The 18,023-nt window shown below is 26.9% G+C and overlaps 1 protein-coding gene across 2 annotated transcripts; it reads left to right on the top strand.

The window, feature by feature from the left end:
* Positions 1-925: 925 nt before the first annotated feature.
* Positions 926-17,201, top strand: LOC107457565 (uncharacterized). Of its 2 annotated transcripts, none has more exons than XM_016075748.4 (4): positions 926-1,530; positions 3,850-4,065; positions 9,656-9,977; positions 11,875-17,201. In XM_016075748.4, the coding sequence occupies exons 2-4, from the start codon at positions 3,869-3,871 to the stop codon at positions 15,346-15,348; spliced, it is 3,993 nt and encodes a 1,330-aa protein (XP_015931234.1). In that variant the 5' UTR covers positions 926-1,530; positions 3,850-3,868; the 3' UTR covers positions 15,349-17,201. The 2 variants fall into 2 exon arrangements, with proteins under 2 accessions (XP_015931234.1, XP_042901483.1); XM_043045549.2 differs by lacking the exon at positions 926-1,530 and adding an exon at positions 2,308-2,396.
* The last annotated feature ends 822 nt before the right edge of the window (positions 17,202-18,023 follow it).

Genomic DNA, 18,023 nt, shown 5'->3' with positions numbered 1-18,023 from the left:
AAAAAAACTATATTGAGGTATTTGCATATGGAAATAAAATTCTTTTTATCGCTTCCACTTCTATGCAAAATGTTAAGTTGAAAAATACTTTTCTTAACAAAACTTTGATTGAAAAATATAAAATAATTAAGTTCCACATATTTTTCTTACTTTTTTAATTTGTATTATATAATATTCCATTCATTAAATTTTTTTTAATAAAATAGAAATACAAGTACTATCCGGAGAAAATTATACAGAAAAAAGTACATTTTCTTCTTATAAAAAGATTTGATAGGTATGCAATATAAATTAATGGACAAATTTCTAAGACGAAATTAATAAATGAGTAAATAAATAAATAATTTTGAATAAATTATTGATACAACATTTTGTTGTTGTTAATTTACGTCGCACTAGAGCTGCACAATGGGCTATTGGCGACGGTCTGGGAAACATACCTGAGGATGATCCGAAGACATGCCATCACAATTTTGATCCTCTGCGGAGGGGATGGCACCCCCGCTTCGGTAGCCCGACGACCTTTTGAACAATATTTTGCAAAAATCTGACGCAAAGTTTATTTCGGCAATTTATGAGGGATCGTATAATTGAATCAGATAATGATAAAAGTCTAAAAAAGTTTTAATATAAATATATAGAGCTTAAAAGTTTATATAAATATAAAAGTTTTTAATATTAATATAAAGAAATAGTAATAAATATACAAAAATAGAAAAAAAAAAGAGCTATGAAACAGTAACTAGATGCAGAAAAAAAGAAAAAAGTGCGATGTGAAGGTACTACGCGAAATCGTGTTTCGCGTCGCTGTTGCGTTCGGTATGAGGTCACCTTAAAAATAATCCATAAAGGGACAGTCACACTGCATGCAAAAAATATGGTGGGTCTTATTAAACTGCTTTCGATTGCCACAAACGCACGCTGCAGTCACATGCACGTGCTTTTGGCTGAAGAGAATGCTTCCTCAGCTCCAGAATAGACTCCATAAATCTAATTAACGCGCTTATAGCTTATGCAGAGTGCTTAAATTTGTAAATATTAAGTACTTTAACTTTAATTTATAGTTTGGTTTCAGTTTCGCCCTGAGTTTCGAAAGCAAAGAATTCGCGCTTCGCGTTAAACAGGTTATGTTTACAGAACAACTAGGTCTAGGTGAAACACTGGTCAATCCAGTCCAACTTGCTGTTTTGCTATCCCGAGGCGTGTGACCGCGTTCCCAGAGTATTTTGTTTGTTTATTATTTTGTAGTTAAGAATTTTAGTGATTTCTTTTTGAGAATGCCATTTCAGTGAGACATGACTTTGAATTTTTTTATAATTAATATTCGATCTATTTTATTTTGAGGCTTCTTTTAATTCTTTTAACATTCAATACAATTTTATGGAATTACGGAACAAAAAATTAGGTTAGCTGTCAATTTACTTCTCTTGTTTCTAATGATGATTTCTTAGTGACGTTTTATGAAATTTAAAAGAAAAATATTGAAAGGTTTCGATAAGAAAACGGATTGAACATGATTAATCCATGATGGTAAGAGTTATGTTTTTAATTGATTATATAATACAAAAAAATTTTTCTAGTTAATAAATTTAAATTTAGTATTTGTGTTAGATGTCATTATTTACTGAAATCTGAAGATCTCCAATATTTTAATATTAGAGATCCGATATTTATATTACGATATATTTATGAAAACATCATTAAAAATTTTATGTGGATGGCTGTGAAAAATTTTAACAAATTAAGTCATAATAATTACATAAGATTATTAAGGGAGAAAATATTCTAGTTGCTAAATTTATTGACCATTGTGAGTGGTATGTCAACGTTATTAATCAATTTATAAAAAAATTAATTTAATTCTCTTGATTTTTTTTTAAAAACTCATTGTTTTAAATTATCGATGTAAAAAACTAGTAATGCATAAATGAGATAATTTATTATGCATTTAATAAGATATTGAGTACTGAGATCTAATAATAAAATTTTTCTAAATTAATAATTTAATAATGCTGAATTAATAATATTAAATTTAAAATAATATTAAATTAATAATAAAATAAAGATTTCTGTATTGTGATCTGCTGCGAAATTATTGCCAATTCTTGGCAACTTCCGACCAGGGGTCCAGGAAAAAATAAAAATGCAACAGAAGGGGACAAATGTGAAAGGTTTAAAATCTATTTGGTGCATTGGCAACTATTAGTTGGTGTGCCTGATTGTAATACGGAATTATCCCTATTACGAATGCAACATAATGCTGATTATTAATAAGAGATAAAATATACAACCTTTCTTACAGTTATGCAAAGATAATTGAAAAATATGCTATTTATATTAACTTTTTCTGAAATGATGCTTAAAGAGTGAGCTCAATTTTGTCCACTTTGCTGCTAGTAAGTAAATTATAATTACTCAGTAGATAAGAGTTACATTTAAATATGTATAATTTATGCTGCCTAGAATTATTCTTATTAACAATTAATAAATTTAATATGTGACGAAATGACCATTTTGCGAGACTGATAACTAAAAAAATTGTTATGTTATCATTTTGCTGGTAGAAAGTGTGTGATAGCATTTTGCTTTTATTTTTTTTTTCATTATTTTTGTAGTGTTTTTATTTTGAGAATGTGTCTACAGTGAGACATGACATTGAATTTTTTTTATCATATATACTTTTTATCTATTTTTACAATTGATAGTTCTGTTTAAAAATTTTATGACAATTAGTGGGTAATTCTACTAACCAGTTATCTAATAAAGCGACAGGCACATTTCCAAGATTTATTGTGTTTATTAAATGTATTTTCAATCAACTAAAAGATTTTTTAAAACAAGTAGAATTTTTATCAGAACTTTATCAACCTGATTTTTCTTTAACTCCGTTTAAACTATTTAGGTGTTCTGGAAGACAAAATTCTTTGCATTTAGCTTTCAAAAAAATATCAATACATTATCCTAGTTACCACTGGAGAGTATGTTTAATTTATAAACCCAATCCTCATTTAGTTTATGTAATCTATTGTAGTATTAATTATTTTTGGCACATTAGCTGTGTAACTTTTAAGGCATTAATGTTTGCAAAAATAGTTATCAATAGAATAAATAAATGTATGCGTGTGCTGTATATGATTAGTAAAATGTAAAGTAGAATAAGCCAGTTACTAATGGCTTTTTTCTTTTTTAACACCAAGGCTGAATAGTTAAGTCTTTTTCAAATGTGAGCAGCTTATTTGCAATCCTACTAATTTTATTGTTGTTAAAGTGCTATGAAATTTAGATGCTAATTCCATCTTTTGTAATAGGAGTATTTGATGAGGGCCATTTTTCAAGTTTATTGAATGTTGTTCTCTGTAGTGGAGGTAAATGGCTGTTTACCATTAAATTCCTTATTACACAAAATCACTTCTACATAATTGTGCACTTCCAAATTTTGATAGTATTATATGATGAATTTCTGAACCTTTGAACATCCTTTCACCAGAGGAGAATAGAGTAAGCAAAAAAAAAAAAAAAAACATATTTGTGTGCGCAATCTGAGAAACAAGAAATGAACATCTTGTTACTTGAATTTTGTCTGATTTCTCTTTTTATTTCTCTTGAATACCAAGTGCTAACCCCAAGTTGATGATTTGTATAAAAAATCTATTACAAATTGTGATGTAGAAATTAAAAAATTGCTTTCATTTTGAGTAACAGTAATAGATGTTTAGTCTTTTACAGTATTTATTATTAAAAAATATGTATATATCTGTCATTTATTTTATTTATTTAATAAGAATAATTTCAGCATATTTATTTTATATAATTTTCAGTATTATTTATAAGTTATGTGTTTTCTTTCAGTGTAAAAATTGAAAAAAGTATGCTCCTCCAAAGCTTGAGAGTATGCTTGTTTATCTTTCTTCTTGAATGTCATGTCTTGTCCTCTTCCATTGAAAAGCATGTAAGATCTTGTTCAGAAGTTTTTCAAGGATATGATCTCCCGTGTGTTTGTTCTGAAAGTTCTATCAACTGTGATGGAGTGTCGTTTCTTGGGAATTTTCCTATGTTACCTCACCGGTTTGTATACATTTATACAATATAATATATATTTTAAATGTGTAATTAAGAATTTTTTTTTGTTGAAACTTTGGCCTACATAGACGTGAAAATCTCTTTTTTAAAGATCAAACTTGTGTTTCACATACAGCAGAGCAAATAATGCAATTATTTTAATACTATGAGAACCAATGGAGTAATATGAAAAGTGTTGGTGTAATCAGTTCTATTTCTAATCAAGTTATACTTTTGTAACATTAAGCTATCTTTATATGTTGTGACTTAGTTCGTTAAATCAATTATATTTTTTGATTTTGAAGGGAAAGGTTATCACATTTAATTTATTATCAGAAATTATTTCAATTGAAAACAAAAATGCAATAAAAGGACACGAATTTAAAGAATTTTAAGTAAAATACATCAGGTTTTCTTATATATAAAAAAACAATAAAGAGTAAAATTTTACAGAAAAAAAGTTTATTGTAAAATAAAAATTGTCTTGGAAATATAATTTTTTTATTCATTCATTCAAGAAAGAAGATTTATTTTGATAATCTTTTTATTGAAAGATAATTTACATTTAGTTAATTTTGATAATTAAAAAGTTTTTAGAAAGTAAGAAATATTGCATAACTTGACTTCAAAAATAATATTTTGATATATTTTTTGTAAAAAAAAAAAATATTTATTGAAGCTATCCGAAAATTATATAAGAATTTTTGTAGACTTTTTAAAAGGGTTTAAATCCTCCTAGTATATAGATTAATAATGAAAAGTAAGAGTATGTGGTTCTTTGTCTTGTCATGAACACTTATTCTAATGTACCATGAGTTATTGTGTTGTTATAGTTGTTAAGGTATTATTGCATGAATTGCAGGTGTTAAGAAATTGAGGATAGTCATTGAAATGAATTCTAGTAATTTTAATAAATACTAATTGCATTTTATTAATTTATATCTCTTAATGTCCTTTCATTTTCATGAGCTTGAACATAAAAAATTTTATTGTGATTTTTCTTCTTGTATTCTTTCCTATAAGTGTTATATGACTCCTTTCACCCCTTCAGATTATTTTTTTGTTATTAAAATAATGACAAATTTTTTTTTGAATATGTCTTATAAAAACTAAATCTACAAAATTAAATCTTAAATACAAAATAGTGGTAAATTCAACATAGATTGGGAAAGTCTACATAGAACAAAGATACTAAGGAAGTGATCTTTGAGTTAGTGTTTTAAATTGTTAATGACAACCAGCTGCATGTGACTTAGGTAGTAGGTGATATTGACAAACAAATGTAATTGTTTCAAATTTATTTATTTTTCATATATTTATTTTCCATTTATATTTATTTATTTTACTTTCTTTATATGTTTTTTTTTGCTTACTCATATAAATTAGTAGACTCATATACTCAGTAGATAAAAAAGAATTTAAATGTACATTATTTTGAATATTAGAGTTCTAAATTTTTTTGATAAAATTTATATTTTTTCTACTGTTAGTTTCTTTCGAAATTTTGAATTTCATTTCAAAATAATGAATGAAAATTAGAATAGAACTTTTTGTAAACAAGTTAGTACAAACTACAATTTTAAATGGCTTAAAACTATGTAATTGAGTTCTAACGCAACTTTAGAAACCTTTTTTTATTTATTTTTAAGTGAAAATAATCCATGTGTGTAATATTTGTCCTTTAAAAAAGATTTTCTTTTGTTTCATTTAATTTTCACTTAACTTTCAAATTTTAATAATCTAATCCAACTTGCAGTTTATAAATTTTTATACTGAAAACTGACAAAAGTGATATTTGTAATCACTGAATTTACAGACTCCATAATTAATACAAGTTTTATAACTGCCATGAAATGTCAGTAAAGTAATCACTCTTACCAAGCAAAGTTTCGGCACTGGAGAAATGTACACTAAAGAGAAGGACAAGCTAATGGAAAAATTTAATGCTATTTACAGTTTTCAGTAAAATAATGTAGCAGTAAAATAATTACACAATTAAAAAAATTTATTTTTATTCATAGTTATTTAAACTTATTAGAAACATGATGCTTTCATTTCTAACATTGGTCTTATAGGATTTATAATATTTTTAATTTAAGAAAATTAAAAAATAAATGCCTGTAACAAATAACATAATTTGGTATCATAACATAATCTTTATTAAATGTTTCTCCTCAATTTTAATAATTTCTGGAATCTGAGTCTTTCCAGTTTTCCAATGTTCAGCCAATTTTCAAAGACACCATTTTCTCTGTTTGTAAAATTCTATAATATCGATTTTCTTGCTTTAATAAGAAAATTTGAGGCATATCTGAAAGATAATAGATAGCACGAAAGAAGTGCTTTTAAAATTAAAGCTGAAAAACTTTTTCTGATTTTTATCCTCTCAAAAGTTCAGAAGTAGCAAAACCAAATAAGACTCATATTCTTCCAATCAAGAAATCATATTTGAACTGATTTTAATTATTCTATGAGTGAATATCTACCTGTAGGGCAATTCCATAGTGCCGGACCTAATAAGTAAACATAAATTTCTTAGAAAAACTCCTTGATAAAACTTAAGAGTTTATCATGAAATTTTTGTAACAAATAATTTGTTTTATAAAAACTAATTGTAACAAGTTCAAATTAAATTGATTAAATTGTTTATGTCAGATGCATGGGTGCAAGTCTTCCGTCCCCAGGACGGATTTCCGTCTTTCGAAAATGTCCGCGGACGGAAGTAAGACGAAAACAAGACTGACTCGAAGACGGAAATCGGAAAAAAAATATTTCTGTCCTTAAAAATATTTTTTAGGTCTACGTTATTGGTCTACTTTCTTATGTCCTGTTGTTATTTTATCAAAAGACAGATGAATGAATATTTTTTGTACAGTACTTAAACTTGATGTATTATGGTAAAGCTTTCTTAGATAGTTTGCATATGTCGAGGGGGTATTGTGTATGTTAGGTATTTCAGTCAAAAAATTTTCAGTCTTTGCCTTTTTTCCAACTTGCACCCATGGTCAGATGTAAATCACACGAAAGCATAAAATGATTACTCATTTACAAATTCTCTTAACTCTGTGAATTTGTTTGTAATTTAAATATAAATTTGATTGAATTTTGTAGCTGACATTTGAATAAAAAAATTATATGCAGTTCTTAACTTGTAAAATATGGTTCATAATAAATTTGAAATTGTTTACTTTGATGTTGAACATAAAATTTTTGTTATTGGATGTAAATTCTTCTAGTTTGATAAAAATTTAAGTTAATGATAAAAATTATAAATACTGAAAACTGCGTTAATTTTTATCTTGATACTATAAACATTATTTTTATATTTAAATAGCTTCTTTAAATTTAAATTGACCTTTAATTCCTGTTGGAATGGGTGGTCCTATGTGTTTTATAAAATTTTCCATCTTGTAAAAGTTAGTGGAAAAATCGCTAATTTTAATTTTATCTGTGCAGCATATACTAACAACAATGTAAACAGAATTCATATTTAAGTGATAGTTTCTTAAATCTTATAATTTATTGCCTGCATAAAATTAAGTATAATTGTTTTGCACAGTTTTTACAATCTGTTGAATTCGATGTATCAAAGCAGACTATATTGGTCAATATACCTTTTATTTGTATTTAGTCACGTAGCTACGTGTATTTAGTCACGTTCCCTTAAGTAGTTAGTTCTCCCTTAATAGTATAGTTCCCCTTTTTATATATTATATATATCTTAGAGGGTGAAAAAATTGAGTTTGTCCTTAGTGCTGTTAACCCTTAACTATACCTTTGTTTGTATTAGCAAGGTTTGATACTTTACATTTGAATGCATATGACCACCTTTTAGCAAGCATTTATGCTAACCTAAGTATAAACATGTTTAAACTCAAGAACAGTTTCTGAATATGGGCCTGAGTTTCTTTTCTCACACAAATAAATAAATAAAATAAAAAAATTTTATTGATCAATTTTAAGTTCTTTTTAAGTAACTTTAAGTACAGCATAGATAAGCAGGTTTTATTAGGTTACGGAGGTGAAACATAGTATTCTAAATTAACCTAAAAGAATATTATGACTTGGAATACATCATGTTCCATATCATTTACCAATCCTTGGAGAACAATAGCATCAATATTATTCTAAACTTCAATGATTATGGTAATCAGTTCTGCCACTTACTGAAACTGTCTTTCATTAGTAAATAAAGTTCAACACATTTTCTTGGAGATTGGGATGAAAATAATGGGAAAGTGATTCCTTGACGTGCACTCCATTATCCAAATACAATTCCAATGAGGATTTTATATTGTAAATGACGGTTTTAAGGGCTGGTAAATCCAGTTTGAGTCATCGATTCTCTCTGCAAATAGTAATAAATAGGTTTCTAAAATTTCTTAGTAAATCAGTCCTAGGAAAGAGCTAAGTTTTATCTCTATAGCCAAAGCCTCCTAATGTCATATATGAGCCTCCACCTTACTGTCTTTTGGAGAAGGTTTTCTCTTATTTTCTCATGTCATGTTCATAGAATGCATAGCTGTTTAAGAAATCAAAATTAATTTCATATTTTTTTTTTGGATATGAGAATATATCAATGTATTATAATAGAAAAACATCTTATATAATTGCATATTATACATATTATATATAATATATTATAGAATGCATAATTTTATTATAAAAGTTAAAGTTGGATAACTTTTTAATTCACATTCTTAATATAATGCTCTTAAGTTAGTGTACAATAAAGAAATATAAAGTCTATTTCACATTATCCAGCTCTTTTTTTGTGTTATTATATTCAATCAAAATATTTAATTTTTTATTCAGATTTTATTTTATTATTTTTTGTCATAAAAAGAGGTAAATTTCTAGCTAAGAAATTCAAGTTCTATTTTATGTAACAGCACTTGACAAAATTTTTTATTACCTTACAGTATTTATTTTTATAAATCTAATTGAAATTAATAGGTGCAAATGTGTAGAATGTTGATTTATGTTTTTTTTTCTTGGTGTATTGTTTTTTTTCTTTAAATCAAACAAAAGTTTAACTGTGCTGCAATTGTTAGTGTTTGGCAACAGAGTCTACTATCCGGAATTTAGAGCAAAAATAAGCAAAAAGCAAGGCTTCCTAATGTCTAAATATTATTTTATGGTATATTTAGGCAATGACAGTCATTGCTTTTTTTGCCATCATAATATAAAATTTTCTAGCAAGTGCAGAAACAATTTGGAGCAGCTTAAGGAAATATATTTTTTAATCAATCGTTTGACATCACTCAATGTAAGCCGTAAATCTTTAAATGAAAACGTGGCTCTTAGAATAGGGTTGCTAAAAGTAGTAGGGTCAATCTAAAGCCAGAAAGGCGTGAATGTGTAAAAAAGGCCCAACTGGCAGTCAAAGACTGCTATTATATTTAGTATTAAATTTAAAGAATATAGCATTTGCAGACTTTTGAAGAGGACTTGTTCCTATGGTCATTTTCCCTGATTGTGTCTTTGTTCTAGTATTTTTATCCTCTTAAATGTTTGATATTTATAAAATAGGTGGATGCTTAATCCTGAATTAGTTATTACACTGATTTTCATTTATATGCATTTTTGTATTTAGATCAAATATATCTTCATTCTCCCAAAGTGGATCGGGTCTTCGAAGTCTTGAGGCTCAGCTTTTTACTGCAAGTGATATTCCTCTTCAAAGAATTGATTTTTCAAACAATCAGCTTCGGAGAATTACGGAAAGAACCTTCGATGGTGTAGAAGATACTTTGCTAGAAATTAATCTTTCTGATAATAAATTAGGTGACCAATTAAACATGCTCTTTTCAACTGGAGAGTTTCAAAGACTGTTACTTCTTAGAAAACTTGATCTATCTGGAAATGCAATCAAGGAGTTATTACCAGGTGTTTTTAATGGTCTTCAAAATTTAAAGGTCAGAATTTTAATTATAATCTGAATACCTAAGTCATTATTTTAAGTATAATTTAAAGAGTTATTATGCACATAAGTAGTTTTTTTTGTAGTTTATAATTTAAAATGATTATGAATTTCTCTCAGTATTTTTTGTTGGAACAAAATGCTTTATACTTCATTTTTGTTTCTATATTGAAGGTCTATAACCTCATATTAGGTTGTCATACTTAACTCCCAGTACTTCCTGTACAGGGAGTAATTGTGACTTTATCTGATTTAAGCTTTCTCAACCATACATGACTTAAATTTCCTGTAGCTCACTATTAGATTTGATGATAATTTTTAACAATACAAATCTAAATCGACTTTCTATCCATCACCAGATAAGTTTTGTAGGATAAATGGGATGTATGGCAGATAGTCCATATTATGTATAGTATATGGATAGTCCATGATTTTTATAAGTGATGAAAGATTTAAGGAAAATACATTTTTTTCATAAATAACATTTAAAAAAATAATTTACAATATTTTATAAAAGAATTTCAAAGTTAGGAAGCTAAACACTTAAAGTGTATGGCCATAATTTCAATACTTTTTGAAGCAAAAATAAAGTTACCACTGTTTGGAAAATGAATATTTTATGGAAAAAATGCTTATTAACTTTTAGCAAGTAGTTTATAAATGTTAAGGTAAAGTATAAAAGTATTAATTTTTTTAATTTTCAAAGGATGGGGAAAAAACTCCATATTTTTACGTTAAATAAAACTGATAAAATTTTAATCAATATTGTAATCATTCAGTTTAAGCAACTTTTTGCCAATCAATGTACAAATTGATGATTTTTAGCAAATGTCTGCTGATTTATATGATATGTATGTATTGATACTATAAAAAAATTATGTTTAAACAAAAAATTTTTGTAATTTTAAATAATATCTAGCTGAAAAATACTGAAGTTAAGATTCTGGTAAAAAATTTACTATGTGAAAAAATTTGAATTTCTCTAATAAATTAAGTTTATTAAATCCTTAGAAATTGAATAAATGTCTATATTTTTTTTGCCTTATATATAAGTTTTTATTTCGTTGATGAGTTTTCCAAGTTAGAAGTAAAAGTGTATATTTTTTAACATAAATGAATTAACTAATAAATCCTAATCTGAACAAAATATCACAAAATGTGTGAATTTTTTAAAATTATTTTTATATTTTGTATGTGCTTAATTTGTAGCGTAAAACAAATTCTCTAATTTTAATAATCTGAACTAAAGTTTTATAGCCAAACCTAAGTTTTATAACCTTAAACATATGTAAAAAATGATTAGTGCATTGTTCTGACAATAGTGGTAATTGCATAAAAGTATTGAAATCTTTTTTATAAAGTGGTGAACCAAGTGCAAATGAAATAAAATGTATTTAAATTAGAAAATGATTCTCTCACCTTATTACTGCATTTTAAGACTTACGTATTTTGAAGTAAATAAATATTTTAACTTTAATAAAAATTTTAGTTGTAGATTCACTATTCTGTTATAGTTATTAGTTAAAATAAGTTATTTTTCAATTACATTTGCGGTCTGCCCTCCATTCAAAATATTTAAAAAAAATGTATTTTGAACTGTAATATTTTATTGTCCAGTTGACAGATAACATTTTCAAGCAAATTATTCTTATTCATATGTCAAACTTGTATTACAAATTTATTTCTATGGCTGTAGAACTTGGAAAATATTGTTATAAAGCATATACTGAGATATTGGATGCAAATCTATATTGTATGCAAATTTCATATGATAAAAAAGAACTATTAAGGGATGTATTAAGTGAATTGTTATATGATAAAAACTATTAAGATTCTATTATTAATGGTATTAAGTTCAATTAATATAAATTTTGTTTTGTTTTTCCTTCTAGGAACTAAGACTGGATCGAAATTTTATAGTTATTATTCCAAGATCATCAATTCAAAATTTGCACTCATTGGAAATGCTGCATCTTCAATCCAATTTCATATTAGATATAGGTGTTCATTCATTTCCAAATCTTTCGAATTTGCATTTTCTAAATCTTAGCTCTAATGATATTGAATCAATTCAGGATGATTCCTTCAAAACTCTTTCTAATCTTCAGAATTTAATATTATCTAATAATCAAATTCAAACTATAGGTACTGGCTTCTTAAATGGACTTCATCGTCTTACTCATATTGACCTATCACAAAATTTATTAGAAAGTTTTTCATTAAATGTTGAATTCTCATCGCCTTTAAAATCCTTAATATTACATGCAAATAAAATAAGATCTTTGAGGCAAATCACTTTTGATCAATTTCCCAATTTAGAATTTTTAGATCTTCGGCGAAATCAAATTTTTGAAATACCCCCCAATACATTTTTAAATATGAAAAATTTGAAATATCTTCATTTGGATATTAATGCTGTTAGAAAAATCTCTACTGAAATGTTTATGGGATTATCAAGTCTTTCAGATCTAACCTTGAATGATAATAGAATTTTAGCCTTTCCTTCAGAACCATTGAATACATTCTCAAACCTTAAAAAATTAAATTTAGATTACAATAGAATTGCTGCAATCTCAAGAGAAATTTTATCACCCGTGAAACACAATAAAGAACTTTCGTTAGCTTTTAATTTAATCAGTGAAATCCCTGATGATACTTTTATGGAATTTAAGAACTTGGAGCTTCTTAATTTGCATGGCAATAAGATAAGTAATTTTTCTGGAAAAAAAGCAGAAGGCCTTGAAAATTCTCTGTTGTATTTAGATATCAGTGATAATGAAATAACAGATCTTTCCCAATTGAACTTTAAAAATTTGTTAATACTTTCAGTTGCTAAAAATAAAATTTCACAAATAAATGCTGACACATTAAAGCCTTTAACAAAAATAATGTATTTGAATATGAGTTACAATATGATTTCTGATTTTTCCCCTGTTTTATTTCATGGTCTTATGAGTATGCAACATTTAGATTTGCAGTATAATCTTTTATCTAGTATCCCTCATAACAGTTTTAAAAACTTGTTACTCTTAGAGATAAATTTAAAAAATAATTTAATTGAAATGCTTAATGAATCTAGTTTTGAAAATTTGATGCAAATAAAGTATATTGATTTGAGTTATAATAGAATTGCAAATATTCAAGTAAATGCATTTAACAAAGTGCCAAATATTGAAAAGCTCAATTTAATGCATAACAAACTATCTGTTTTCAGAGGAGATGAAATTTCGGATGAAACCAAGATCCACACTTTAATATTAAGTTATAATAAATTAACTTATATTTATCCTAAATCATTTTTTTTATACCCTGAACTCGAATATTTGGATCTGAGTTATAATGAGCTTACTATTTTCCTAAAAGAAACTATTAGTTCTCTTAAATTTTTAACCAGGATTAATTTAGCTGGAAATAAACTACATTCTATTAGTGACTTTTCGAACATGCTGCATTTAAAACAACTTGATTTAGAAAATAATCTCATTAAATCAATTAATAACTTTCAAAATTCATCAAATTTAAGATGGATTTCTTTGCAAAACAACAAACTATCCTCTTTAGAAGAAAATACTTTTATTACCTTGAATAGGTTAAATCTTGATATAAGTTATAATAACCTGTCCAGCTTACCAAATAACATATTTTCACGCTCCAAAGGGTTAAAACTTGAGGAAATTAACTTATCAGGAAATAATTTTCAAAGTTTTCCTAATGAGGCGCTTAAAAGACAGTATTCCTTTTTAGAAAAAGTTAATATTTCATTTAATAAAATCAGTAACCTGCCATCAAATGCTGATATTTTAGTAAATGTCAAAGAATTAGATTTATCTTACAATCCTTTATCACCAGAGGCTCATCATGTTTTATTTGAAGAGCCAAAAAGTGTTAGCAAGTTGTATGTACGTGGAGTTGGTATTTCTAACTTACCTACTATTGAATGCCCTTTTTTAAGACTCTTAGATTTAAAAGAAAACAAAATTACTGATTTACATACCAATACTTTTGATCGAACAAGCATGCTCTCTGACTTGGATTTATCCTATAATATGATTTCAAATATAGCTACCGTTTTAGCTCCTGTCCGAGCAAAGCTAACTTATCTTCAGAAATTAGATTTATCTGGAAATCCTATACGTATTATTTCCAAAAATGGATTTTCACGTATGATGTATTTAAGACACTTACGTGTTTGTAATTTAAAAGAACTTTTGGATTTTAATTGTGAAAGTTTCCAACATTTAACTAGACTTCGAAAACTTCAAATGCACAATTTTCCACTTTTACAAAATATTCATACTATTCAGTGTCTGCGAAATTTAACTGGATTAGAGCTTCTTGAAATTGAAATTAAAGATTCATACTTAAAAAATCAATTACAAGGAATCTTCTCTCCAAAGTTGGAAACTTTGTCAGTTAGTGGAGAGCGATTACGTTCAATATCATCAAGTGCTTTTGCTGGGATGTTAAGTCCCGCAATTGATATAGAACTTACTCAGACATCTGTTGATACTTTCAATGATAAAATTTTCATTCCATTGCCACTATCATCTAAGGTAAAATTCAGTATACCAAACAATAAAATTCAACGATTAAATTCTGATATGTTATCAATACTTGATAACAAACAAGTCAACCTCCAACTACATGGTGTTGAACTTAATCCTCTGAAATGTGATTGTAATATGCAGATTTTATGGCAGTGGCTTCAAGATAAAAGCCAAATTAGTTTTAATTTGAATCAAGGGTACATGGCTTTAAAAGATTTGAAGTGTTTTGAACCACAGCATTTGAAAAATAAATTTATTAGAAGTCTTAAATTAACTGATTTAACCTGTGATAATACGCCAAAAAGTACGGATATATTTTTTGATACTACTTCTGAGCTAAATACCATTTCTGTTCCAATGATAATAGAAGATCAAGAACACCCATTGGTAATATTTGAACCACCTATTACTAAAAAACCTTTTTCTTATGTTCCTGCCTCAGGGACAAGAAGTACTCTTACTAAAGTAGATACTATGATTATAGGAATTGTAGCAGGAGTTGTTGCTTTTGTATGTATTCTTATAATAATTATTTGTATAATACGGCTTCGCCGAGCTCACCCTCTCTATACTGCTGGTCCGCTGGCTGGGCCATTAGCTTTTCGTGCTCAAGGGAAATGTACATGTTTGAAACCACCACCTAATAACTGTACTTGTTATCCAATGCATCCTCATAATAATGGAGGAAGGCCTTCATTATTACCAAATTATCCGCATAAATTGCCTCCTGGCTTTTTAGCTGCTACTGGGCAATCAGGACGTTTAAGAAATACTCCATATTATGTAACATATCCAGACAGTGATAATGAAAATAAATAACAGCAAATATACAAATAAATATACAAAAATCTGCATTTAATGCTTAGATTTGTCCTACTATTGAAAGCTGCACCACTTAATGTTTTTTTAAGTTCACTAGTTTTTTTTCTTCTTTTTACTCTGATTTTAATCATATAAATTTACTATAGTGTTTCAATCTCTTTTTAACAATTTGTAAACAAATTCTAATTTATTTAAACTAGCTTATAAAACATTTTTATGTATACTGACTTTGAATTTTTCAAGTAATATAAAAATAAGTGATAAAAAAAATTATAAATGACCGGTATTGTTGCCTTTAATGTATCTTGTGTTTGTCATCAACATGCATAATCTGTATAAAAGAATATTATTTAAATGAAATTTTCCTTGAGTGTATATATGGAAATTGAATTTCTTATGTATGTATCGTATGGTTTGTATCAATTTTAAAATATTGATAAGTTTTAATTCTTTTGATAGCTTCTGGTTTGATTTGTGTAATTTTTTTTTTAATTTTATAACTTTTAGTAAGTATTTTTCAAAGTTTTAATATTTGCAGTTATTTAAATAAAACATACTGGAAAATTTATTATTTGACTGCATTAAACAATGAAGAAGAATATATATTTAGGATCATAAAAGTTGTACACTCTTGTGATAATAATAATGAAAACTCAGGTAAAGGAGGCATCTTAAGACTCGCACAGGGAGAAAAACTCTTGGAGAAATTTTTCTTCTTCTTTAAAATGAAAAACTATGTGTGTAATAGTTTTACTTAGAAAACATATCCTGAAAATTTCAACAAAATAAAAAATTTAAAATATCCAACCTAGCCAACTTGCTCAGTTTTTAAAAAATCTTGCTCTTAATCTCGATTTTTTTGAAAAATTATTGTTTGAAATTTTTTTTCAAAGTTAATTGAAGGTTAGTTAAGAAACAGCTTTAAACTTTTTTTATGTCTAGTTATGTAGTTTTTTTCCCTATACATTTTTTGTTGCATGGCGGAAGGTTATTGTTGACCATTCAAAGGCCAGATTTTACCCTTAGGCCACTGGTGTGCAATCTCTGTGTCATAATCTGTTTATACTTTTCTCGTTTTAGCACTAAAAGTAGGCCTGCTTCAAGTTTTTTTCATGGGATTTGGTTCATAGTTTATCTATAATCTATTTTCTGATCATTTGTGAATTTATTTTTATTAATTCAAACATTTTTATTACCATGTTAATTGTTTTTATTAATTCATTCCTTAATATCTGTTAATTACCTAATATTAATTTTAATTACTTAACATCTGTGCATTACTTAATAGCTTCTTTGTTGGTGTGTATATATATATACTTACAAACAAGTGTATTTTAGTTTATAGAGTTCACCTTCTATATTTGTTATTTTTAAAAATTAATTTATTTCATTTTCTATTAACTGCATTCAATAATTTTTTTTTATTTTAAACATTCTGTAAAAACACATTCTGTAGTCAAAATATTCATGTTCTTTTAAAAATAATTTTAGTTCATTACTCTATTTTGTCATTTAACTTCACATGATTCTCATCACTTTTCTAAAAGTTTTTTTCACTTTATATTTTGTATATTTACTCAAATGATCAAAATTTTTTTTTATGTTTTTGTATATTTTCTGACTGTGTGTTAAAACATGTTACTTTTGAGCCATTTATTATCACCTTTTTATTTATCACTTGTATATAGAAATTTCTACTAAAAATTGTGACTATCAAGATAATTATAATAATGGTTTTACTATCATTTGTGTAATTAAATATCACTTGCAATAATTTACATATAATTGCTTGTTTATAAAATTGTTGATTTGTACCAATATTTACAAATAAACTCTCTATTTCTGTTAAACACATGTTATAGTTTCTATGCTTATAAAGAGAACATTACACGAGTGGGAAAGGAATACACCAGAAAATTTTGAAAATACGTTTCGGATTAAGAATCTTATTGTTTTAACTCTTACTGTTTAACCTCATCCATTCTAAATATAAAAAAGATATTTTTTTAAAAAATTAGAGCTTATTTTTTCTTGTTAACCTTATTCTAGGGGATCCTCCTCTCAAAATAAACAATTTAGATCAAGATTTATTGCATATTTCATTTTTTTTCCACATTTACTGACGGCAATGCAGTCTGTGGTATCCCAGTCGTTAGAGAATCAGACTTAGGTCTGGAGTCTCTAAAACCCACAGAGTATATGCGATATGCGTGTTCGTAAAATCCGTGGAATTGAAAGTCTTGTGGTCGGTCGCTGAGCAGTACCATGGATGCAGGATCTGGAGAAAGTTTCCTTCCCCTTCAGATCTCTGTCGAAATTGAGGAATAGGCCTCACGAATGAGATCCCCTCTGCAAATGATCAGAATTGCTATAACATGTCTCCGGATCGTCCTCAGTGATGTTCCTGACCTTTGCCAATGGCCCATTATGCAGATCTAGTGCGACGTAAATAAAGAACCTACTCACTCCAGTGCATGTTTTTATTTTTTTTAATTATTATTATTAACCTGCATACATTTATGTTTTACTATATGCCTGGTTAACATACAGGTGGAACGACACGTTTACTTGTTTATTCAGGATTCAAAATGAAAGCAAAATAACCAACGACCAAAAAGTGTTCCGGATTTTTTCATACTATATGAGACCTCTCTTGTCATAAGTAGTGAGAA

The sequence above is a fragment of the Parasteatoda tepidariorum genome, chromosome 12, assembly GCF_982258835.1.
Source record: "Parasteatoda tepidariorum strain Cologne lab strain chromosome 12, Ptep-v5.0, whole genome shotgun sequence".
Lineage (NCBI taxonomy): Eukaryota > Metazoa > Arthropoda > Arachnida > Araneae > Theridiidae > Parasteatoda > Parasteatoda tepidariorum.
This window is presented reverse-complemented; position numbering and strand designations above follow the sequence as displayed.